The sequence below is a fragment of the Chiloscyllium punctatum genome, chromosome 37, assembly GCF_047496795.1.
Source record: "Chiloscyllium punctatum isolate Juve2018m chromosome 37, sChiPun1.3, whole genome shotgun sequence".
In the NCBI taxonomy this organism is placed as follows: domain Eukaryota; kingdom Metazoa; phylum Chordata; class Chondrichthyes; order Orectolobiformes; family Hemiscylliidae; genus Chiloscyllium; species Chiloscyllium punctatum.
The window spans coordinates 3,435,728-3,462,706 of record NC_092775.1 but is presented as its reverse complement, the minus strand read 5'-3'; the positions used below and the strand labels follow the sequence as shown (position 1 = coordinate 3,462,706).

General features: G+C 45.7%; 1 protein-coding gene across 6 annotated transcripts in view; it reads right to left on the bottom strand.

Moving 5' to 3' along the window:
- The window catches only part of tox2 (TOX high mobility group box family member 2), a 217,163-nt gene that overhangs the window by 2,837 nt on the left and 187,347 nt on the right, over window positions 1-26,979 (bottom strand). For 4 of the 6 annotated variants that reach the window (XM_072556123.1, XM_072556125.1, XM_072556126.1 and 1 more), the window contains 4 exons: window positions 20,566-20,817; window positions 16,394-16,621; window positions 2,261-2,341; window positions 271-702 (listed from right to left, as the gene is read on the bottom strand). In XM_072556123.1, coding sequence (XP_072412224.1) covers window positions 271-702; window positions 2,261-2,341; window positions 16,394-16,621; window positions 20,566-20,817 — 993 coding nt within the window. The remainder of the gene's footprint in view (window positions 1-270; window positions 703-2,260; window positions 2,342-16,393; window positions 16,622-20,565; window positions 20,818-26,979) is intronic. The other 2 variants (XM_072556127.1, XM_072556128.1) reach the window with 2 other exon arrangements.

The window sequence follows — 26,979 nt, the reverse complement described above, 5'->3', positions numbered from 1 at the left end:
AATCCTGACACTTGCCTAATATCGAAGAAGGCTCCTGCCCGAAACGTCGATATTCCTACTCCTCGGATGCTTCCCAACCTGCTGTGCTTTTCCAGCACCACTCTAATCTAGACTCTGATCTTCAGCAACTGCAGTCCTCACTTTCACCCAATAATAGTGTGCAGCAGGTCAGAGAGTGGGGCTCCTGTTGAAGGGAGTTTCCCAGTCACTGGGCTGCAGCTGATGAAGGATATTCTCATAGCTCTCTCTCTACCATCCACCGAACCTCACCTGCTGGCCTGCTGGAGAATGAAGCTGCGATTGGACTTGCAATGGCATCTGGTGAGAGATGATTGGCTGGCTCTGCACTGACTGCATGGAGATAGGCTGCTGGAGGACGTTAGCCTGTTGCTGCTGTCCCTGATGGTGATGGTGCTGGAGGGAGAGCTGCTGGTGCAAGGGGGGGCTGATCTGCAGCGAGGGGGGTGGAGAGCCACTCAGGGGCATCTGTGACATGACCGACTTGGAGCTGAGGGTCCGAGAAAGGCCATGGTGGGAGGGGCCCGAGTACGTTTGCAACTCCGACTGAGGGAGGAAGGAATTTGGTCCAATGTAAGGCGCTGAGGTGTGGGGGGGCAGGCTATAGAGAGGCTGCTTAGGGGGAATCATGTGCGATTGTTGAGATGTCTGGCCATTCTTTGTTTCCACTTGGTCACCATAGCTCTGCAGAAGGGAGACAAATGAGAAAGGTTGTTAGATTACTGTGTCTTTTGAACAGGAAAACCTGTGGGTTACAGTGGACAATGATAATTCGATTCCTGTCAGGAGTTAGCCTGATGCTCTCCTCAATCAGAGAATGTTCTGGTACAGAGAATGATTCATTTTAAATCTTTCCCCTCTCACCCTAAACCTATGCCCTCGGTTTTGGACTCCCCCACCTCAGGGTAAAAAAAGTCTTGCAATTCACCTTATTCACGCCCCTCATGATTTTATAAACTTGTATATGGTCACCCCTCAGCCTCTGACACTCCAGGGACAAAAGTCCCAACTTATCCAGCCTCTCCTTATATCGCAAACCTTCCAGTCTCGCTAATATACTTATAAATCTTTTTTGCACTTTTTCCAGTTTAATAACATCCTTCCTACAGCAGGGTGACCAGAAATGCATGCAGTACTATAAATGTGGCCTCACCAGTGTCTTGTACATCTATAACATGACCTCCTAACTCCTGGACTCAACACTCTGACTGATGAAGGCAAGCATGCCAAACACCTTCTTCACCACTCTGCCTACCTGTGACACCACTTTCAAGGAACTATGTACTTGCACCCCTAAGTCTTTCTGTTGAGCAACACGCCCCAGGGCCCTACCATTAACTGGGCAAGTTGTGACCTGGTTTGTCTTCAGTGAACATTTATAATCAGCACAAGGCAATGTTTCCATTGGCTAGTCAACCTTGGCATTTCTGCTTGTTCCACAGGTGAAAGGACAAATTGTGTTGATTCACCTTCAACTGTAAAATACAACAAAGAGCTGTGGATGCTGGAAAAACTCAGCAGCTCTGGCAGCATTTGTGGAGAGAGAATCAGAGTTAATCTTTCAATTCCAATGATCCTTCTTCAGAAAGGGGTCATACCAGTCTCAAAACGTTACCTATTTCTCTCTCTCACAGATGCTGCCGGAGCTGTTGCGTTTCTCCAGCACTTTCTGTTTTTGTTTCAACTTCATCTTTTTAATTAAAAGGCATCAATTTGAAAGGACATTTCTTCAGAAAACTTAGTGTCTTTGAGTCCGGTGTAAGTACTTTCCCATTGAGGAGGTTATAGCCTAGAGGCATTGTCAGGGGACCAGAGACCAAACAAATATTCTGGGGCCCTGGGTTCAAATTCTGGTGAAATCTAAATTCAATTTAAAATAAACTGGAAAAACAAATTTCATGTTGACCATGAAACAGCTGTCATATAAACATATCTAGTTCGCTAATGTCCTTTGGGGAAGGGAATCTGCCATCCTTACCTGGTCTGGCCTTCATATGACTCCAGACCCACAACAATATATATAGCTGACTCATAACTGTCCTCTGAAATGGACTATAAAACAAATTGAAATTGCTCTCTGGAGTTCCTGATTGTATTTATTAGTGACTGTCTTGTGTTCATGGTCCTGATTTTTGACTCAGTGTGAGGTTTCTGCTGAAGCTTGAGGCTGTAGGAAAGCGGGGTTTTTTTCTGGCGAGTGACTCCTGTCTGTAATCTTGTTGAACTATCTGCCATTGCTTACCTTGGACACTAAACTGGCTCTATAGGCAGCAAGTGCTTTCAAATATTCCTTTTTCGCAGCCTCGGTTTTTCTCTTGTATGCCTGTAAAAACAACATAGAGTTCCATCGTCATCATTTTAGTTTCTACTGAGAAAACCATGACTCACAAGAGCAGGACAGAGACTGAGTTCAGTCTCACACAGTCTTTGGATGATTGAATGGATTGAGTTTTAATTAACTGGGAACAGGGAGGCCTGAGAAAGGAAGGACCCTCCAGCATTTTAACTTTAGGGAAGACAAACGGAAGAGAGGAACCAAAGGGAATAAGTTGGATAAAACAGCGGAGAAAAATTAATTAAGGTAAGACGGAGCATAAGAGAGTGAACAGAGTAAAACTATTAGAAGAGTATAAAGGAAGTAGGAGTATACTTAAGAGGGAAATAAGGAGGGCAAAACGGGGACATGAGATAGCTTTGGCAAATAGAATTAAGGAGAATCCAAAGGGTTTTTACAAATACATTAAGCACAAAAGGGTAACTAGGGAGAGAATAGGGCCCCTCAAAGATCAGCAAGGTGGCCTTTGTGTGGAGCCACAGAAAATGGGGGAGATACCAAATGAATATTTTGCATCAGTATTTACTGTGGAAAAGGATATGGAAGATATAGACTGTAGGAAAATAGATGGTGACATCTTGCAAAATGTCCAGATTACAGAGGAGGAAGTGCTGGATGTCTTGAAAGGGTTAAGAGTGGATAAGTCCCCAGAACCTGATCAGGTGTACCCAAGAACTCTAGAAGTACCCGGGAAGCTAGAGAAGTGATTGCTGGGCCTCTTGCTGAGATATTTGTATCATCAATAGTCACAGGTGAGGTGCTGGAAGACTGGAGGTTGGCAAACGTGATGCCACTCTTTAAGAAGGGCGGTAAAGACAAGCCAGGGAATAAGAGATGGGTGAGCCTGACCTCAGGGGTGGGCAAGTTGTTGGAGGGAATCCTGAGGGACAGGATGTGCACTTATTTGGAAAGGCAAGGACTGATTAGAGATAGTCAACATGGCTTTGTGTGTGGGAAATCGTATCTCACAAACTTTAGATTAGTTTACTTACTTACAGTGTGGAAACAGGCCCTTTGGCCCAACAAGTCCACACCAAACCGCCACTCACCCAGACCAATTCCCCTACATTTATCCTTCACCTAACACTACAGGCAGTTTAGCAAAGCCAATTCACCTAACCTGCACAGTTTTGGACTGTGGGAGGAAACCCACACAGACAATGTGCAAACTCCAAACAGTCAGTCGCCTGAGGTGGGAATTGAACACGGGTCTCTGGCGCTGTGAGGCAGCAGTGCTAACCACTGTGCCACTGTGCTGCCCACAAACTTGATTGAGTTTTTTGAAAAGGTAACAAAGAAGATTGATGAGGGCAGAGCAGTGTTGTGATCTATATGGACTTCAGTAAGGCATTCGACAAGGTTCCCCATGGGAGACTAATTAGCAAGGTTAGATCTCATGGAATACAGGAAGAACTAGACATTTGGACAGAACTGGCTCAAAGGTAGAAGACAGAGGGTTGTTTTTCAGACTGGAGGCCTGTGACCAGTAGAGTGCCAGAAGGATTGGTGCTGGGTCCTCTACTTTTTGTTATTTACATAAATGACTTGGATGCGAGCATAAGGGGTACAGTTAGTACGTTTGAGATGACACCAAAATTGAAGGTGTAGTGGACAGCAAAGAGGGTTACCTCAGCTTACAACAGCATCTGGACCAGATGGGCCAATGGGCTGAGAAGTGGCAGATAGAGTTTAATTCAGATAAATGCAAGGCACTGCATTTTGGGAAAGCAAATCTTAGCAGGACTTATACACTTAATGGTAAGGTAAAAACAATGACTGCAGATGCTGGAAACCAGATTCTGGATTAGTGGTGCTGGAAGAGCATAGCAGTTCAGGCAGCATCCAAGGAGCTTCGAAACCGACGTTTCAGGCAAAAGCCCTTCGTCCTAGGGAGTGTTGCTGAACAGAGACGTTGGAGTGCAGGTTCATAGCTCCTTGAAAGTGGAGCGCAGGTAGATAGAATAGTGAAGAAGGTGTTTGGTATGCTTTCCTTTCCTGGTCAGAGTATTGAGTATAGGAGTTCGGAGGTCATGTTGCGGCTGAACAGGACATTGGTGAGGCTACTGTTGGAATATTGTGTGCAATTCTGGTCTCCTTCCTATCGGAAAAATGCTGTGAATCTTGAAAGGGTTCAGAAAAGATTTACAAGGATGTTGCCAGGGTTGGAGGGTTTGAGCTATAGGGAGAGGCTGAACAGGCTGGGGCTGTTTTCCCTGGAGTGTTGGAGGCTGAGGGGGTGACCTTATAGTGGTTTACAAAATTATGAGGGGCATGGATAGGATAAATAGGCAAAGTCTTTTCCCTGGGGTCGGGGAGTCCAGAACTAGAGGGCATAGGTTTAGGGTGAGAGGGGAAAGATATAAAAGAGACCTAAGGGGCAACTCTTTCACGCAGAGGGTGGTACGTGTATGGAATGAGCTGCCAGAGGAAGTGGTGGAGGCAACATTTAAGAGGCATTTGGATGGGTATATGATTAGGAAGGGTTTGGAGGGATATGGGCCAGGTGCTGGCAGGTGGGACTAGATTGGGTTGGGATATCTTGTTGGCATGGACAGGTTGGACCGAAGGGTCTGTTTCCATGCTGTACATCTCTATGACACTATGACTCTATCAGCTCACTGATTGGTTTATGTTCTCAGTGTCTGTCATTCACACATGCCCAATCACATCCAAACACACACCCAAACAAACACACACAGACACACACCCACCCACTCACACATACCCACCCACTCAAACACACCACACACAACCACTCACAACCACTCACACACACACACCCATACACAACCACTCACACCCACATACCCACCCACTCACAGACACCCACTCACACTCACACCCACCCACTCACAAATACTCTCTCACACCCACCCACTCACATCCACCCCCACCCCCACACACACACACACTCATACACAGATGCACACACACAGCCCCCTCCTACACACTCACATATCCCCACAAACACTCCGCACAGACTCATTATTCTGAAGAAAACTACACCATTGAGTCCATCCAGGCTATGTTTATTGTAAAATTAAAACACAATTCACCCTATACATCCCAACAGTGGCACTCCAATGATACTGCTCCGCCCGGAGCCTCTGAAGGCAGTGTGGAGCTCTATAAGGTTTCTACAAGTTTTTATCTCACTCTCTGCCTCCCCAGGGATGCTGCAAAGTGATGTAACACCAGGAATGATCCATTATTCCAATTTCTCAGCTAGCACATGACTTCGTTCATTATTACAGGCCATGTATATATGATAATAAGTTCAAAGTTAAGGAGGGTGAGAGATGCTGTGATAAGGAGTGCCAGAGATTCCCAATGGTGTTAATAAGCAGTGCACTGAAGTATCTGTAATTGAGTGTGACATTTACTCTAAAATAAAACAAAGAACTGCAGATGCCAAAGATCTGAAACAAAAACATAAAGTGCTGGAGAAACTCAGTAGATCTGGCACTGTTTGAGGATCATAAGACCATAAGACATAGGAGTGGAAGTAAGGCCATTCGGCCCATCGAGTCCACTCCGCCATTCAATCATGGCTGATGGGCATTTCAACTCCACTTACCCGCATTCTCCCCGTAGCCCTTAATTCCTTGTGACATCAAGAATTTATCAATCTCGGCCTTGAAGACATTTAGCGTCCCGGCCTCCACTGCACTCTGCGGCAATGAATTCCACAGGCCCATCACTCTCTGGCTGAAGAAATGTCTCCGCATTTCTGTTCTGAAATGACCCCCTCTAATTCTAAGGCTGTGTCCACAGGTCCTAGTCTCCCCGCCTAACGGAAACAATTTCCTAGCATCCACCCTCTCCAAGCCATGTATTATCTTGTAAGTTTCTATTAGATCTCCCCTTAATCTTCTAGACTCCAATGAATACAATCCCAGGATCCTCAGTCGTTCCTCGTATGTTAGACCTACCATTCCAGGGATCATCCGTGTGAATCTCCGCTGGACACGCTCCAGTGCCAGTATGTCCTTCCTGAGGTGTGGGGACCAAAACTGGACACAGTACTCCAAATGGGGCCTAACCAGAGCTTTATAAAGTCTCAGTAGCGCAATGGTGTTTTTATATTCCAACCCTCTTGAGATAAGTGACAACATTGCATTCGCTTTCTTAATCACAGACTCAACCTGCATGTTTAGCTTTAGAGAATCCTCAACTAGCACTCCCAGATCCCTCTGTACTTTGGCTTTACAAATTTTCTCACTGTTTAGAAAGTAGTCCATGCTTGTATTCTTTTTTTCCAAAGTGCAAGACCTCGCATTTGCTCACATTGAATTCCATCAGCCATTTCCTGGACCACTCTTCCAAACTGTCTAGATCCTTCTGCAGCCTCCCCACTTCCTCAGTACTACCTGCCTGTCCACCTAACTTTGAGGAGAGAGAATCAGAGTTAATGTTCTGAGTCTGGTGATTCTTCCTCAGAAACTTTCTGAAGTTGAGTTTTTCCAGCACTTTCTGTGACATTGAAGCAGCTCACTCTGGCTGGAGAAACCATCTCACAGCAGCAGAGAATGGGAGCTTTATATTGAAGAACTAAGATTCTATGTTAACTTTAGACTGTTGGAGAGCTAATGACTGAAAATCATTTTCTGCTCTTAAAAGGACTACCTCCTTTCCAGAATTTTCTTTTGCTGCGTGGCACAGAAATAATGAGTACAGAATTAGAAAGAGCTCTCGAGGTATGGTATCAGATGCAGCAGAAACTTGAAGACCCTCTGCCACAGCCTGATACCCCTTGGGATTTGCTTGAAAGTCAATACTTTCAAAATCTGGTTTATGTGAGGGATGGGCTGAATTGGGACAAACATGCCACCATGTGGAGACCACTCCAGTCCTGAGTGATAGGTCTCCAATTCAATGAGATCATGGCTCATCTCTGGACTAACTCCATTTACCAACTGGAGCCTCGCATCTTCTTAAAACCATTAGTTGACAAGAATCTATCAATTAACAATTGCTTTAACGTCAATTGCCAATCATGAAAGTGGGTTCCAAACCTCTACCACCAATAATAGGAATGACCTCTTTTCGTTTTGGAAAGGACAGGGTCTAATTTTTAGATTGTACACCCCATAGTGCTGGGCGTACCAAGGTAAAGTAGTCTCCTCTCGACCTACCTGAGGACGAAAACCTCACAGCCTTCAGAAAGTCCTTGGATGAGCATTTGAAATGTCATTCTGGAAAGTGGGACCAGTGTAGATGGTCGTGTATTTTTGGCGGTACAGTCTTAATGAACTGAAAGGCCTCTTCTGTACTTTATTCGAAACACAATCTATTCAATGGCATGCCCTGTGACTCATCACAGGAGGGTCCTGGATGGCTGTTGAGAAGTTTAATCTCACATAAGCCATCTGTCACAGGAGTGACACAGAGGCTGTGGATTTGGATGAGCAGAGACCCACCCCCAGAGGTGGCTCTGATGGTGAGTGTGGGTACCTGCTGTTGTAGGTGACTCCTGGCTTGCTGGCAATCTGGTGATATCTCTTGAGTCTCTGAATGAACATTACTCATGTTTAGAAAGTGCCTGGTCACACTGAACCATCTCACATCACTTTCCACGACCATCTCCTTGCTGTCCTTTGCTTTTCTCCTATTGAGCGGATGTGGATGGTGAACACACACAGGGATAGTGTGTACTCAGAAACTTCACACCACAATGATCCAGCACTCCCGTCATAACACACAGGGTCACCACAAGGAACAGAAGCAAAGGAAAAGCTGACCAAATCAGGTTGAGTTAGAGCTCACTAACAAACAAGCACGGGGTGGGCCACACTGTCTCCTGAGTAGGGACTTATGCCCATTGGAATAGAGAAGAATGAAAGGTGACCCTATTGTAATGCACAGGATACTTAGGGGGCTTTAAAGGGTAGATGTGGGGAGGTTGTTTTCCCTTGTGAGAGAATCTAGGACCAGAGAGCATCATCTCAGACATTGAAGACAGAGATAAGGAGGAATATCTTCTCTCAGCGGGGAGTGAATCTGTAGAACCTGAGGCTGAGTCATTAAGTATATTCATGGCTGAGATAGGAAGAGGAATTGATAGTTATGAGGAAAAGGCAGGAAAATGGAGTTGAGTATGATCAGATCAGCCATGATCTCACTGAATGGCAGAGCAGGACTCGATTGGCTGAATGGTCTGGTTCTGCTCCCATATCCTATGGTCTGGAGAACTCATTGAGATCCATACTGCACCTCATGTGCTGGGATAGAGAGTGCCTGATCCACAATTAGTTTGAATGTAAGGATCTCCATCTCTCCAGCTGCCGAATGGACAGGACATTTTGTGATAGTGGTCATTTCCTGGCCACCATCATACCCAACAACCCCACACAGCCACAATATCCCTGAGGGTATACTGGTGCCTTCTGTCACCATCAACAGGGAGTCAGTGTCTGAAAAGGTTGGTTTTTTTGGATTGCTGAGGGTGACAGGTGGAAATCAAAGCTGATCAATTCTGAGCCCAATGTGGTCCATACACACAGTATCTGTTTGGGCTTATTATGTCCCTTCAACTTCTCTTCTCTGAGGGAACTATCTCCAATCTACCAAAGTCCCTCGAACCACGTTTGTAAATTTTTTTCTACATCCTCTCTGACGTCTTCCCTTGAGGGGTGTCAAGGTGGCTCAGTGGTTAGCACTGCTGCCTCATAGTGCCAGGGACCCAGGTTCGATCCCACTCTCAGGCGACTATCTGTGTGGAGTTTGCACATTCTCCCTGTGTCTGCGTAGGTTTCCTCCCACAATCCAAAGATGTGCAGGTCGGGTGAATTGGTTATGTTAAATTGCCCATAGCATTAGTCAGGGGTAAATATAGGGCTGGGTGGGTTCCTGTTTGGAGGGTTGGTGTGGACTTGTTGGGCCGAAGGGCCTGTTTCCATACTGTAGGGAATCTAATCTAATTCCTAAGTATTTCTCAGAATGCATTCTGCGACATGCAAGCGAGGCAAAGGTCACATAAACTGATGAACTCCACTCATCAAACTGTGCTCCTGACAGAGAACTGTCATCTGGCTGGTCAGCGGATGGATGGTTGAATCTTTACCATCAATGGATTCTTTTTTATCCAAAAGGACACTGAACCAAAATGAATAAATCGTGTTGCTACATTTGCAGACCAACAGGTCATCGTGGATGAGATTTGGGCACAGGTAATGAGTCCATGGATTGTGGGAGTGGGACAGACTGAACAGTGAAATTCTCCACATAGCCCCTCACAGTGCAGCGGTGGAAATAGTAGACGGTTTCCCATCCCATAACTGTTAGGAAATAAACACCAGCTCAATAAAACTGACATAAACTGAACACGTTTTAATTCCAAAATTGCACGGTGTAACTAATGAGATTCAGAATGACAGAATGTTCCCGTAAATTATCATGCCTGATGGTTTCTAATTAGAATGAAGCAATGCAAATCATCACAAGGAGCTCCACCACCAAAGGGTCACTGAGTACAGGGTAAAACACAGCTGAACTGAGCATATGCTGGGGTCACATTGCTGATCTGATAAAATCTCCATAGAATTACCTGTTAATTAGAGTTTAATGAAATGTTCTTGTTTTATGATATATTAATTAAACAGACAGTGTTTCTGGATCTGAAATAAAAGGTACATGACTTTGTGTGATGTGCTGCTGTCTGAAGTGGGGATTTAACATGCAGCCAGTCACCCTGTGCTGACAGGACATATCCAGTGAACGCAAAAGACAACTTACTAACTCTAAGATCAGACAACACTTGTGGAACCCCCTACATCTGAACTGAAGCCTTCAACCATTCTCTTCTGTTATTCTTTCAAACTGACTCAGTCCTAGGACTCATCAAGTTATGATTAACTTTATAATCTTTGGTCTAGTTCTCCAGAAGGAACACGTGTAGTTAGCAGCATGAGAGACCTGGGCTCAGAGCTGACAGCAGATGCACCGAGCAGCAATCACTTTAGTGGGGACTGAAGCCTCAATGATCACTTGGCTTGAGTTTGAGATGGACCAGGTGTGGGACAGAGACAGCAGAGAGCTCACTGCTCTCAGTATTAGGGAGGATTTTAACTTCTGGGTGAGCATTTGTAAAGTGTGTAGAATGACATTCCCCTATATCTGCTGTCTTTGTTTATCGAAGTGATACAGGCTACAAGATTGGGTTGTGTTTTCAGAGAAGCCTCAGGGAGTCGTTGCAGTGCATCTTGTAAGCAGAACACAGTGTGGTCACAGTGCATGGCGAGGGGTCTGGGGTGAATGTTGAAGGTAGTGGGTGGAATGCCAATCAAGTGGGTGGCTTTCATTTTGAATACTCTCAGTTTCTTGAGGAATGAGGAATTTCTTCCCTCGGGGGTAGTGAATCAATGGAATTCTTTACTTCAGAGGGATACAGATGGATCCAGAAGCATATCAAATGCTGAGATAGACAGATTTAATCAGGAAGGGAATCAAGGGCTACATGGAAAAGGGCTGATGCCCGAAACGTCGATTCTCCTGCTCCTTGGATGCTGCCTGACCTGCTGCGCTTTTCCAGCAACACATTTTCAGCTACATGGAAAAGGCAGGAAAGTGGATTAAAGGATTACCAGATTATTGAACGGTGGAGCAGACTAGATGGGCTGAATGGCCTATTACTGCTCAAATATCTTTAACGGTCTTATAGTTTAAAGGATATATTTGGTAAAGGATTGAATCTTTCATTTTGCTGTTTATGATAAGATCTTGCAAAATTATAATATATAGGTGTGCATATATGGATAGCTTTGTTTTTTATCTTTTATTTTGAGCAATAAACTAATGATTTTTCTTGATAAAAGTACAGTGGCAGCCTCTTGTGTTCAGTGATTGAGCACCGCCCTAATGAAATTTCAAAAATAAAAATGCTAATCTATCTGGCCAGGTTTTACTCTGGGATCAACATGTTCAATATGATCATCTGCTGGGAACATCACAGGTTAGAGAAAGACCGAGGAGCAAGTGTCTCAGAAGGAAAAGTCAGAGAAAGATCAGAGCACAAGGAATATTCGACAATAGAGACATGAGACAGTTACCAAGCTTCGGGTCCAAGCAGCTGAAGGCAGGCAGAGTGATTAAAAATGCAACAAGTGCAGGTTGCTCCAGAGAGAGTGAGATTCAGGAAGCTACCACTCGCCATTCTCTAGGGATGAAGATAAGGATAACGGAGCTCACACACAAACACACGACAGAGTCTCATTTACAGGTCATCACTCTGACTATTAGCTTCAGCGATCAACTATAACCAGCCTGACTGAAGGTCCAAATATTGTCAGTACATCTGCATCGCTGAGAGACGATGGACTTGGAGTAAACCCATTGATTAGGGGGAGCTTTGTAATGTTGGCAAACGCTCACTGATCAAAGCCAAAATGGATCCTTCAGAGGCAGCCTGTGCCAATACTGCTGCCCTTAAGCTAATACTGTTGGTGGTGAGGACTGAAGCCACACTGCAACATATTCTCACCATTGAGCTAACTGAGCTAACCGTCACTGGGAGCTGACTGAGCTAACCATCACTAGGAGGTAACTGAGTTAACCATCACTGGGAGCTGACTGAGCTTACCATCACTAGGAGGTGACTGAACTAACCATCACTGGGAACTAACTGAACTGCGCAGGCCTGAAATGGTTAAAAAGCTGCAGAGTGTAATTTCCAGAACAGGTGTCCTTGAAGAGAATGGAAGGGCAGGCAAATTGCTAATCCCGTATTCCTGAGCATGAATCAAATCACTAGGCAACAGCACAAATAAAAACCAGGGAATGAGGACATTAGCAGAGTCTCTCAGGACAAACTTGAATCTTTGGTGAGAAAGATTTGGCATGCTGGAGTATAAGTGAACAATGCATGGACGTGACTGTGCAAATCTACCCTGTGTAAACACAGCAGTTAATGAGGGGCAATGGACAATGTAGACAGACAGAAAAACAGAACACGCAGATTGGCCTCATTCTGCTTTCGAACAAAGACAGGTAAACATTAAATAGACACACTCAGTACCCAGCAGGCACTGGGAAAGTGGTTTTTGTGACTAAGACACATCGTCACACAGGGGTTGTGTACCTGCTAAACCAACTGGAAAATTCGAACAGAAATTGCTGGAGAAACTTAGCAGGATCGGCAGCATCTGTGGAGACGGTTAATGTTTTGAGTCCGGTGACTCTTGTTCAGAAAATTAATCTCTTCATTATGCGGTGGTTTCTCAAATGTGTGACTGAATCAACAAGGAAGGACTCAAAATCGGAATCATACCAAGACAATAGTCTGCTGATCACTGGGACCTGTGAGGCTTATCCAGTCAAACCCAGCTTCATACTGCTGACCTGGGTGATGGAAGCAACTGCCTCAGGAGTGGGACAGCTCAGGGATTGTGGGATTGTGGGGTTTCAGGGTGACAGTGAGCTGTATAACCAATGCTGGAGTTAGAGGTGGAGGCCAAACCCCGAGGTAATGTGTTGGTGGGAACAGAGCTAATGAGAAGAGAGAGTGTGATTGGACTGATTGAATATTGACCTGGTTTCTGTTCTGTTTTGGTCAGGTTCAGGTGGCATTTTGTGTCTGCTCAGTTACTCTCAGAGATATTCCACGGGGAAAAAGGCAGGAGCACCTAAATGCTTCAAACAGCTGTTTCAAAATAGTTTGAATAGCCATTTCTAAGATTGGAGGTGGACAGCGCCTAGAGCACCCATACCCTACCTTCACACCTTCACCCTGGCCCTATGCCCTCTTCCTGAGCTGGGACAGGTTAGGGAAGGAGCTCAGGGCTAGAATTACCTTGACCCCCCCCGCCACATCATGGCTTCTACCAGAGAGAGCTGGTTGCAAAGGCCATTGTCAGAACACTGGGGGAGGCGTGTCTCAAGTGTGAATCCCCTTCTCTCTCACTGTGAGCCAAGTGACACGCTTTTTCACTGGGGGAAAACTTCAGGATCCCCCAGATAAATCCCTCTCCCACATAAGGGGTGACCTTATTGAGGTGTATAAGACCATCAGGGGCATAGATAGGATGAATGCATATAGTCTTTTTTCCTCAGGGATGGATTATTTAAAACTCGAAGGCATAGGTTTAAGGTGAGAGAGGGGAATGATTTAAAAAGGACCAGAAGGGCAACTTTTTCACACAGAGAGTGGTGCGCATATGGAATGGGCTGCCAGAGAAAGTGGTTGAGGCAGGTACAGTAGCAACATTTAAAAAAAACATTTGGATAGGGACATGGATGGGAAGGGTTGAGAGGGATATGGACCAAATGTGGGCAGTTGGAACTAGCTGAGTGGGCACCATGGTTAGCACGGTCCAGTTTGGGCCGAAGGGCCTGTTGTACTACTCAATGATTCTATGTCATCACAGAGTTATGGCCAGGAATCACTCAGCTTTAAGTGAATTCCTTGCTTACTGTTTCTGCAGTCAGGTAGCTTCAGGATGATGGTGTCACTTCACTCCCACTCCTCACTCCCAGGAGGTCAGTCAACTGCCTTTGAATGTTGGTTCTGGGAGCTATGGTTTCCAGTGCTGGTACAGGACTGAGGGAGGACTGTGATTTGTAAGTGCCATTTTTCAGGTAGGACATTCAATTGAGATCCCACCAATCAGTGTTACTGAACACAGAACACCATCTGGTCATGCCTGAATGCTAAAATCCTCATTGTTGCTTACAAATCCCTCCATGGTCTTATCCTTCCCAAGAACTGTGATCTCCCTGGTTCTTCACCCCTACGAGACCCCCTCTGTGCTCCTGTAAGTCTGGCCTCCCAAGTAGCTGTAATTATATCACTCCAGTATTGGTTAAAAATCATACAACACCAGGTTATAGTCCAACAGGTTTATTTAGAAGCACTAGCTTTCAGAGTGCTGCTCCTTTGTCAGGTGGTCATCAGGCAACCACCTGATGGAGAAGCAGTGCTCTGAAAGCTAGTGCTTCCAAATAAACCTGTTGGACTATAACCTGGTGTAGTGTGATCTTTAACTTTGTCCACCCCAGTCCAACAGCAGCATCTCCACATCAGATCAAATATTAGTGCCTACGCTGCCAGTGTCTCAAACTCCTCCTTAAACCCCTCTGCCTGATGTCAAATGGTGCTTTGGGAAGCATCTTAGAAAGTTCCTTTGTAAGATAAGCACTTCATGAATGCAAGATTGCTTACTGTATATTCTCCCTTTGCTATTAATGCTCAGTAGCAGCAATGTGTACTATCTACAAGATGCACTGCAGAAATTCACACAAGATCCTCAGACAGCACCTTCGAAACCCACGTCTACTTCCATCTAGAAGGACAAGGGCAGCTGATACATGGAAACACCACCCTCTGTGTAGTGACTGTAATGAGGTTAGCCAGTTGGACCTCATAGAATGATTTCCCTGATCGGGGCTGTTAATCTGGTCCAATCGGGGAGCCCTGGCTGACAGATATAAGGAGGATCAGAGGTTCTGTTCACTCTGAGAGCTGGTTCTGAACAGACAGTACTAGAATTAGGGACCATTTTGTATAAAGAGTGATTTGGTAACAGAATACCAACCTCTGTCACAGGTTCCCCTCCAAGCCACTTACCATCCTGACTAGGAAATATATCACCATTCCTTCGTTGTCACTGGATCAAATTCCTGGAAATCCCTCCCCCAAGGGCATTGTGGGTGTATCTACATCCCATGGACTGCAATGGTTCAAGAAGGCAGCTCACCCCCACCTTCTACATACAAGATGATCAGAGGATTAGATAGGGTAGACAGTGAGTCTTTTTCTGAGGATGATGACGTCAGCTTGTACGAGGGGGCATAACTATAAATTGAGGGGTGATAGATTTAAGACAGATGTCAGAGGCAGGTTCTTCACTCAGAGAGTGGTAAGGGTGTGGAATGCCCTGCCTTCCAATTCAGCCACATTAGGGAGATTTAAACAATCCTTGGATAAGCATGTGGATGATGATGGGATAGTGTTGGGGATGAGCTGAGAATAGTTCACAGGTTGGCGCAACATTGAGGTCTGAAGGGCCTGTTCTGCGCTGTATTGTTCCATGTTCTATGTTCTCGAGGGACAACTAGAGACTTGCAATAAAATACTGTTCCAACCAGCGACACCTACAGCACATGAGTGAATTTTAAAGAAAACACGGCAGTCTTGTTTGCCCGTTGACTGTGAGGTTTGTGTTTTGGGATATGATATGATTTGATATTTAAATGTAACGCCTTCCATCTGTCTCCACTCCAGCTGAGGGAATAAGCTCAGTTCCTGCAACCTGAGGTCACCTCAGTCTGTGAGATTGCTGCTTCTCGTGATAGGCTCCTGTTATGGAATTAATTCTCAATCACATTTATGAAGATTATACAATGATGTTTCCTGTATCTGTCTCATTCATTCAACAGATGTAAGTGCTCATAATTTTGTAACCAATCCCTCTTATTGATTATTAAACACTTACACTCAAACAGATTCAACCACCACAGAGAGTATTGGTTGTACAATTGACTGGACTAATCCTTAGTTCACTTAGTGCATTATCCAGTCAGTTCGCCTCATGCTTCAATCTTTCCAAACCTTCATTCCTGTACTATCTGCTGAGTTGATGTATCAGGTTAATTTCATTAATGTGGACATTGGTTAATCGTTGATTTTGATATTTCCAGCATTGAAATACTCCAAGCACTGAAAACTCCTTTCTGTTTTCCTGTACCACAGGGCAGCTTGAATATTTCTGAGTGAGTGCCTTTGTTTTGTATCTCTTCATACCCTTTCTACTGCCTGGAGCACAGTAATGAGCGTGCAGATTGATCGACGACCCACATTCTGTGGCCAATAAGGGAACCTCAAATCCAGAGTCTTCTGCCTCAGAGAGCATAATCACATCGAACAGAGCAACTCAGAGACACTGGTGTCCATGTCTGAGGCTGACTGAGGGCAATGGGTGCAATGGCATTGAGCTTTTACTCTCCCAGTACCTGTTTTTAATACCTTTCCGTTTCCTGTTTTGCACAGATCTATAATAAGCGGAACCCAGAACAGAAGCTTAAGCATTCCTTCTTTTCTCTCCCTACCTGTTTTTGCTCCTCTCCAAGACCATCCCACATTGAGGCGACAATTTTAGAAACATCTCCGAAGGTGGCGTTGGGATTTTGTCCTTTAATTGCTGCTTGTGTATCTCGGAAGAAGAGAGCGTAGGCAGAGACTGGCTTCTGTGGCTCATTTGGATCCTTCTTCTTCTTCTTTTTCTGTGTCTTCATCTTCTTCCCGACGTCCATGGACGGTCTCTTCTCTCCGGTAATCTGTAAGGGAAGGAGTTGATTAATTTTGACCTGATCCCTTTCACTGTGATAGCTCTCAGTGGATGGGTTAGTTTATAATGCTGAGGTGGTCTTGCTCTCCACTGAGACACCAGCCTCCAACTTCCCTTCCACCCTCAATGCTCCCACTATTCAACCATTTCAACCCTGTCCGACTTCTAAAACCCACAGGAAAGTGAAGAGGTTCTTCATAAATTGAAGATCTAGGAGACTCCTTCCCTGGATAGGAGCACAGTCCTGTGAGGGGAGATCAGCTAACTTGAATCTGTAACCCCGGGAATTTTGAGGAATGAGCGGTGATCTCACTGACAGCTACAAAATACAGAAAGGGATTGACAGGCCTGATGCAGGTCAGAGGTTTACCGTTACCTTGGTCGAAGGGTCGAGAAGCAGGGGGCCCAAGATAAAAACAAGGAGATGCCATTTCAGATTGAGAAAGGTTTTTACTCAGAGAGTTGTGACACTTTGAAATGGTCTACCACAGAGAGTGTGGAAGCTCAGACCCTGAGGTATATGTAACCTTATGGTTAAAGAACAGATTGATAGATTCCTGACTATGGGAATAAACTGAGAGATTCCTGACTAATGGAATGGTGTGGGTAAGAGATATGTTTGATCAACCACGATCATGTTCTATGACATTGCATCCCCAAGGGGCCGAATGGTCTACTGATGTTACTTTGTTCATAAATTGATTGCTAATTGACTCTGCACTGTGGAGGGGAATCCATGAGTATATGGGATAGCCCTGTCACCCTCATCCCCTCCCATAAACCAATCACCCATAACCCCACCCTCATCAGCTCCCAACCTCAACCCATCACCACCATCCCCAATACATCACCCCACTCGCCTATCACCTACTTCCTCAACTCCACCCCTCATCACACCCATCACTCCTCATCCACATCAACCCACACCCCCACTCACACCCACCGCCCCCTCACCCATCAAAACCCACCCCGTCATCCCCCTTACCCAAAACCCCCTCACCCACCACCCACCTCACCCATCCCCCCGTCACCCATCACTCCACCACCCACCATCCCCTCACCCATCACCCCCTCACCCCATCACCCACCTCACCCATCACCCCACCCACCCCATCTTCCTCACCCATTACCCCCTCACCCAACACCCCTGCAACTCATCACCCCGCCCACACAACATCCCCCCATCCCACCCCCGCCCCCCTCCCCCCCCAACCCCTGGCAATTCTTAGAAACCCCTGGCCATTCTGAGAGGGCTGGCCACATTGATTGCATTTTAATCCCAGAAAAGGCAGGCCTTTCAAAACTGTGTCTCTGTTTCCACAGGTAGTGACTTCCCAGCCTCCAGTTTGCTGACATGTCAGGTTGGCACTGTCTTCCTCTGGTGTACCTAATGCTTTATCTTCACTGCTCCTGAGCCAGTAATGGAGCTGAATCAATCGCACACGTGGAGGATTTATGGTCTACTTTAATTTATCCTGCTCTTCCCCCATTCATCATGTGCTTTCCTCACTGTGGTCGGTGCTTTCTTATCCTCGTTTCTTGCCCCATGTACACTCCCCAACTTCAATTCACCCTGTCACCCTCAATCAAACCCATTACACAGAAGGCCAAATCTGATCACTTCCTTCCCCCAGTCTCTGCCCACATGGTGCAGGTGGGTGGTAGGTGAGGGTCAATGCAGAGAATCATGAGGTGATGAGGTTTTATAAAACAATGAGAGGTATAAATAAGGTGACATTCGGCCTGTCAGGTCCACACTGACATTTTGAAGAGCATCCCACCTAGAAGCTGCCCCCTACCCCATCCCTGTAGCCCTGCATTTTCCGTGACTAACCCACCTAACCTGCACATCCCTGGACACTATGGACAATTTCCCATGGTCAATCCATTCTGACCTGCACATCTTTGGACTGTGGGAGGAAACTGGAGCACCCGTGCAGACATGGGGAGAATTTGCAAACTCCACACAGACAGTCGCCCAAGGCTGGAATCGAACCCAGGTCCTTGGCGCTACGAAACAGCAGTGCTAACCACCCTATGAGTGTTTGGACAAAGTCATAGCAAATGGAGAGTGTAAACTGGGAAAATGTGAAATTGTCCATGTAGGCAGAAAGAATGAAAACATATATTATGGAAATGGTGAGATTGTAAAGTGCTGAGTTACAGAGTGATCTGAGTGAACTAATGCATGAATTACAAAACGGTTAGTACGCTGATGCAGCAAGTAATTAGAAAGCTAAAGGAATATTATCACTTATTGCGAGGGGAATTGAAGAATAGAGATTCTGCTTCAGTTATACAGGACATTAGTGAGACTGGGTACCGTACTGGTCTCATTGAGGGAAGGACACGAACATGTTGCAGGCAGCTCAGAGAAGGATCACCAGCCTAATATCCGGAGAGGGCGGGTTTTATGAGTAATGGTTGGACAGACTGGGCTTGGGTAAGAGTGACTAAGGGCCCAGGCAGATGTGGAAAGCATGCTTCCTCTTTTGATGGAATCCAGAACTAGGAATTAGAGTTTAAAAATATGGTGCCGTCCATTTAAAACAAAGATTACTCTGGCTAGTGTGCTAAAATACAAATATTCTTCTAAAAAGCAAAACTAATTTATTGAATTTGACAAAAAAATGCTCTATTTGCTACTTGCATGAATGAAGCTTATGGATTAGAAAATTCTCTCTGAGCAGCAGAAAATAATTTGTGACTGGAGAAAAGAGACACAGTTTTTTAAAGTGTCTAACAAAGAAAACGAAAGCACTAGCCTCTCCCTTTTCCCTCCTCTCCCTTTCCCTTCCCCTCTCTTTCCAACACTGGATCCCTTTCCTACTCTAATGATGTTGTTAGAGCTCCCCTCCAATAGGACATTCCTGCTCTGAGTGACTGCAGCTCGTGACTTGCAGCTCCTGGGAGATCCAGGTCAGGTGAGGGCTGACAGGAGAGACCGCACTAATCGACATCTGAAAGCCTGATGAATATGACACAAAAGCAAGAATTGTGAGAAAAGCTCAGCAGGTCTGGCTGCATCTGTGGAGAGAAATCAGAGTTCACATTTTGGATCGAGAGAACTCTAAGGAAGGGTCACTGGACCCGAAACGTAACTCTGCTTTCTCTCCACAAATGAGGCCAGACCTGCTGAGCTTTTCCATCGATTTCTGTGTTTGATTCTGGTTTCCAGCATCTGGAGTTCTTTCAGTCAGAGCTAGTGGATCTAACCAGCTGAAGAGTTAGCCCAGCAGTACTCACTACCAACACCAAACGGGAACTGTTCCAACCTGTGACATTAACCTCTGGTGTCTTACTCAGTATAAATTAGACACAACATAAAAAGAATCTGTCTTATTCAAATAATGTGTCAAAGAACAAAGAACAAAGAGATGCCCAGCACAGAAACAGGCCCTTCGGCCCTCCAAGCCTGTGCCGATCATCATGCCCAATTTAAACTGGGAAACAAACCTTCTGCCCTTATTCAGTCCATACCCCTCTATTCCCTCCCTATTCATGTAACCATCCAGATGCCTCTTAGATGTAGCCAACGTGCCTGCTTCCACCATCTCTTCGAGCAGTGTGTTCCAGACTTCTATCACTCTCCGCGTGAAAACCTTCCCTCGCACATCTCCCGTAAACCTTCCCCCCCTCACCTTGAACCTGTGTCCCCTTGTAATTGAAACTTCAACTCTGTTCCAATTTTGGAATTTAGACCCTAATGTATTATGAATATTTATAGCACTTTATTTCTGAGAAGAGATTTAACATTCTACACTCACGATGTTTACAAAGGATTCAGAAATGACTGAACTCAATTATGGAGTGAGCTAGAATAGCAGGCCTTGTCCTTGCCATATCCTCAGCATGGTGATGTTAGGACAGGTATGCACACAGTGGCTAAGGAACAAAGGAACGAGGCAGGTAGAAGCAAAGATTGAGTTGTACCTTGGACAGATGGTCAGACTCCTCTTCATGTGCTGAGCTTGAGGGCGAGGGAGTGGCAGAGTTGCTTCCAGGGGGCGAGGGAGAGCCGTGAGTCAGAACGCTCCTAGCTACATTCAGACTGACCTGTGCATTCAGTTGTGAATGGCTAATGGCAGACATGTGACTAGGCGGCATGATTCCTGACCGACTGACCAATGGGTGTTGAGGTCCTGAATCGTATTGAGGACCCTCTGGATGACCCATTCCATGCATCTGGAGAATAAAGATGAATTTTTAACAGCACATTAGTTGCGTGGGCTAGGAACTGGTTTCTACATGCTTCTGAAAAAAAATCATTATCGCAAAAAGTTCACAGCGATAAATTGAAATTCAAAATGATCACTAGCTCAATCCCAGAGTTGTCTGAGGTCAGGTCACTATCTGGACGATGGCTGAGGGATTACAGTGCTCTCTCTCAGGCTTCGGGATGGTTCAATCGATTGAAATTACCTTGGAGTTTTCAGGCTGCTATGACAATAGGTTCTGAAGAGGTTTCCAGAATTGGCCATTTTGCCTTCACAGTATGTGTTTGCAATTGGGATAAGCATTTGAGAAACATCTGACAGGATCTGGTGCCCAGTGTGAAACTTAACTGTTCATAACTATTCATCGATAGTCAATTGGTCGATTTTTAAAAATGGTATTGAAGCAGTTGGAAGAATGGTTTTAGGAAAAACATTTTGGACAATTAGCCTTTCCTAGATCTACCCCACACTGCCTGTCCCTTCATCAGTTCCCTCATTTCTTTCTCACACCTGAATACACCGACTCTCAGTGATACCTGCACCATCTAATTCCAACCTTTCGAGCACCTCCTTATTATAACGATCGAGCTATTTATGGCCATGCCTTCACTATCTCTGCCCTAAGCACAAGACCTCAGTCCCTAAATCTCTCTAGCTCCTTAAGAGCTAGCTCATTGTTTAAGCTTATTGTTCACTGTCCTAAATGAATATAATCTGTTGTTACTTCACTGAGCTGCCCTGAGACCTGGATCATTAATGCTGTAGCCCTTCATATAAATGACAATTTCCAGGCTCTACACTCTCCAGTCTGACTCTGCAATGTTGGGTTTGTGTTGTGGTCTTTCATCCTTTACCTCGGGAAACAGGTTCCTGGATTCACTTCAGTATCTCCCCCGTTGGTGGTGAGAATGGCCCTGACAACACCTTGACATCTGCTTTTTGTTGGCGTCTGCAGACTGAACACCTTTAGAAGCTGCTCATGACAGTCGATTCCTGCCTTTGATGTCCAGCTGAATACCTGACCTCTGTAAGCTCTCAAGGACCATCCTGTGATGAAGTGGTCAGAACTATGTACCACATTCCAGCCCAGGCTCTGATCCAAGCCTGAAGCATTATCAATGCAAACGGTTCTGATGTAACACTCTCTCGGTCCATAACCCAGCTGTTATACAGCTCAGTGACAATCAGCTTCCTGACTGACAACATCAATCACTGCTCTGATTCCCTCTTCTTTCAGAATATTACACACAGAAGTCAAAGCAGATGCGTCTGTTGTTATCTTGCTTGCATTAGTGTGCCTACAGTTGGCACAGTACAGGCAGACCCCATGTTATGAAAGGGATGTGCTCCAGTGTATGTGTGTAAGTGGGTTTGTACACAAGTTGGAACACTATATAGTAAACGATAAAATAGCCATTTGTAAATAACCGGAGAGCATTTGCATATTGGATCTTTAAAATTAATATTAATACACCCCTTTATGGGATCTTGTTCTTAAAAATGAGAGTTCTTAAGTAGGACAATTGCAAATCAGGGATCTCCTGTACACTCTAACAGAGGATTCATTAACAAACTGATAGTTTTTCAAATTTCTCCAAATATAATCTCTCAACCACTCCTCTATAACTGCTTCACTGAACACAAAAATGCTGCTTACCTCATTGTCTTTCCATTTGTAAATCTGCAGGGATATAATGTTTCTTCTTCAAAGTATAAATTGTCATTAGATTTGATTTGCTCGGATTTATTGGTGAATTATTAGTAAGGGGAGCGATGTTTATACATTGGGTCATCAATCTGAGTTTCAAGTTAAGGGTCAAAGACAATGTGGTCTTGTGAAAGGGGGATCATGTTTGAGGATGCAATAAGCAGAGTGGGGAAAAGGGAAACTGGTAGAGGTAGTACATTTGAATTTCCCAAAGGTTATTACACTAATTCAGAACTCAGGGTGCTGGGGGAATTTATATTGGCATGGATAAAGAATTCATTAACTAACAGGAAACAGAGTTGGGATAAACGGGTAATTTTCAGGTCAGCAAACTTTAATTAGATTAGATTCCCTACAGTGTGGAAACAGGCTCTTCAGCCCAACCAGTCCACACTGACCGTCCGAAGAGTAACCCACCCAAACCCATTTTCCTCTGACTATCAACTAATGGTAACAGCAAAGATATCGGAGCTGCAATTCCTTACAGTCTGCATCAATAACTTGGATGAAAGGCACAGCTCTACTTTATTCTTTCATGGGATATAGATTAGATTAGATTAGATTCCCTACAGTATGGAAACAGGCCCTTAGGCCCAACAAGTCCACACAGACCCTCCGAAGAATAACACACCCAGACCCATTCCCCTATCCTATATTTACCCCTGACGAATATACGTAACACTATGGGAAATTTAGCATAGCCAATTCACCTGACCTGCACATCTTTGGGTTGTGGGAGGAAACCGGAGCACCCGGAGGAAACCCACGCAGACATGAGGAAAATGAGCAAACTCCCAGCTGGGTCAGCAGCATTTATTTCCCACCTCCCATTGTCCTTGAGAAAGTGGGGGTGAGCTGCCTTCCTGAACTGCTGCAGTTCACCTGCTGTGGATTGACCCACAATGCCCTTAGGGAGGGAATTCCAGACTTTTGACCCAGTGACACTGAAGGAACAGGGATATATTTTCAAGTCAGGATGGTGAGTGGCTTGGATGGGAACCTGAAGGTGGTGGTATTCCCATGTATCTGCTGCCCTTGATCTTCGAGATGGAAGTGGGATAGGAAGTACACCACAGCATTCGAGATTACAGCAGTGCTGAAAATGGAATTGGAGCAGACAGGTGCTCAATGATCAGCACAAACATGACAGAGTCTCTTTCCATTCAGTAGCACTCTATGACACTTGCTGCTGGTGAGTGTGGAACCCGGGGTCACTGTCTCAATCATTTTTGACTGAGATGAGAAGGAATTTTGTTTTTGTAAATCTTTGGCATTCTCTCCCCAGAAAGCTGGCTGCCTGGCTGTGGAATTTGATCAAGACTGAGCCTGGTAACTGTGAGAAAACTGGCAGAATCAGTGGGTATGGGAAAAGGAGGTTGTCTGGAAGATCAGTCACAGTCTGACTGAGTCTAGATCAGAGTGGTGCTGGAAAAGCACAGCAGGTCAGGCAGTATCCGAGGAGCAGGAAAATCGACTTTTCAGGCAAAGGCCCTTCATCAGGAATGAGGCTGGGAGCTTCCAAGGTGGAGAGATAAATGGGAGGGGGGTGGGGCTGGGGGGAAGGTAGCTGAGAGTGTGATAGATGGATGGAGGTGGGGGTAAAGGTGATAGGTCAGAGGGGAGGGTGGAGCGGATAGTTGGGAAGGAAGATAGGCAGGGGTAGGACAGGTCATGAGGGCGGTGCTGAGCTGGAAGGCTGGAACCGGGGTAAGGTGGGGGAAGGGGAAATTAGGAAACTGGTGAAGTCCACATTGATGCCCTGGGGTTGAAGTGTTCCGAGGCAGAAGATGAGGCGTTCTTCCTCCAGGCGTCGGGTGGTGAGGGAGCGGCGGTGGAGGAGGCCCAGGACCTCCATGTCCTCGGCAGAGTGGGAGGGGGAGTTGAAATGTTGGGCCATGGGGCGGTTTGGTTGATTGGTGCGGGTGTCCCGGAGATGTTCCCTAAAGCGCTCTGCTAGGAGGCGTCCAGTCTCCCCAATGCAGAGGAGACCACATCGGGAGCAACGGATACAATAAATGATATTGGTGGATGTACAGATGAAACTTTGATGGATGTGGAAGGCTCCTTTAGGACCTTGGATGGAGGTGAGGGAGGAGGTGTGGGCGCAGGTTTTGCAATTCCTGTGGTGGTAGGGGAGGGTGCCAGGCCGGGAGGGTGGGTCGTAGAGGGGTGTGGACCTGACCAGGTAATCACGGAGGGAACGGTCTTTGCAGAAAGTGGAAAGGGGTGGGAGGGAAATATATCCCTGGTGGTGGGGTCACCCCTCCAACCTCAACAAGGACAGAATACACTGGTCCTCACCTTCCATCCTATCAATCTCTGCATAAACCGTATCATCCGCCAACATTTCTGCCACCTACGAATGGACCACACCGCCAGGGATATATTTTGCCAGCTCAGCACCGCCCCCGTGACCTGTCCTACCTGCCTATCTTCCTTCCCACCTATCCGCTCCACCCTCCTCTCTTACTTATAACCTTCACCTCCACCTCTATCCACCTATCACACTCTCAGCTATCTTCTCCCCAGCCCCACCCCCTCCCATTTATCTCTCCACCCTGGAGGTTCCCTGCCTCATTCCTGATGAAGGGCTTTAGCCCAAAACGTTGATTTTCCTGCTCCTCGGATGCTGCCTGACCTGCTGTGTTTTCCAGCACCACTCTGATCTTGACTCTAACCTCCAGCATCTGCAGTACCCACTTTCACACAGTCTGACTGTACTGAGCAGCAGGCTTGAGGGGCTGAATGGCCAATTCCTTCTGTGTCTTTGTTTCACACGATCCACCCATTAAATCTCTCACCGTTTTGTTGAGATAATTCAATGCATGGAATGCGTTACCAGCGGTGGTGGTGGAAGCAGAGTCATTAGGGATATTTAAGCAGCTGCTGGGCACAGGTTAAGTTATTGTATTTTACATTCGGATTAAACCTCGGCCAAACATCGTGGGCCAAAGGGCCTGTTCTATGTTCTAACGAGGTGAGTGAATGAGACTGGAGAATAATGTTCTCATGCAACACTCTCTAACCTGCTCAATCTTTACTGATAATGACCTCACTCTCTGATTCATTCCAATTGGAAAGTGTTTCAGTATTTTCCTTACAGTCTTTAAAACAATCACCATGGTGCCTAATTACTGTTAAAAATATTGTCTAGAAGCTGGTGTTGGACTGGGGTGTACAAAGTTAAAAATCACACAACACCAGGTTATAGTCCAACAGGTTTAATTGGAAGTACAAGCTCCGGAAGCTAGTGCTTCTAAGTAAACCTGTTGGACTATAACCTGGTGTTATGTCATCTTTAACACAGTTAAAAATGTTAACCTTGTTATAACATGTTGCCCATGGAAGGGAGAAAGCACTGGTACTTGGTATTACTGGGCAATATCTCCAAATATCTCAGGAGGGGAACTCCCTCAAGCAGCTTCCCAAGTTTTTAATTCCAATCAAGACAGGGCACAGCAAATCAGAATTGGGAATGAAGCAGCCTTGGAATGTCGGGCATCACAGAGGTTACCCTTTTCAATGCTGATGCACCCAGAATCTGGCTAAACCAGCACCTGGCTTCTTACTGAGCAGAACTAATCACACACCTACACACAGCTCCTCAGATACTGAACCAATCACACACCTTCATACAACTCCTCAGATACTGAACCAATCACATGCCTTCACACATCTCCTCAGATACTGAAGCAGTCCTTGTCCAAATGCTGGACAATATCTAGGTCTGGGCTGTCTAGTGGTAAGTAACATTCGCGCCACACAAATACCAGGCAATAACCATCTCCAATAAGAAACAATCTAACCACCACTCCTTGACATTCAAAGGTGTTACCATCACTGAATTCCCCACTATCAACGTATTGGGGATTACCAATGACCAGAAACTCAACTTGACCAGCCGTATATATATTTCTGGATCAGTGGTGCTGGAAGAGCACAGCAGTTCAGGCAGCATCCAAGCAGCTTTGAAATCGACGTTTCGGGCAAAAGCCCTTCATATTCCTGATGAAGGGCTTTTGCCCGAAACGTCGATTTTGAAGCTGCTTGGATGCTGCCTGAACTGCTGTGCTCTTCCAGCACCACTGATCCAGAATCTGGTTTCCAGCATCTGCAGTCATTGTTTTTACCTCAGCCGTATATATAGTGTGGTTACATGAACAGGTCAGAGGTTAGGAATACTGTGGTGAGCAACTCACCTCCTGAGTCCCCAAAGTCTGTCCACCATCTACACGACACAAGGCAGGAGTGTGATGGAATACTTCCCACTTGCCTGGTTGGGGGCAGCTTCAACAACACTCAAGAATTTTGAGAAGATTTGTAGCTCGGGTTGACATTCTGGATGTAGGTTTGCTCGCTGAGCTGGAAGGTTCATTTCCAGGTTCATCACCCTACTAGGTAACATCTTCAGTGGGCCTCTGG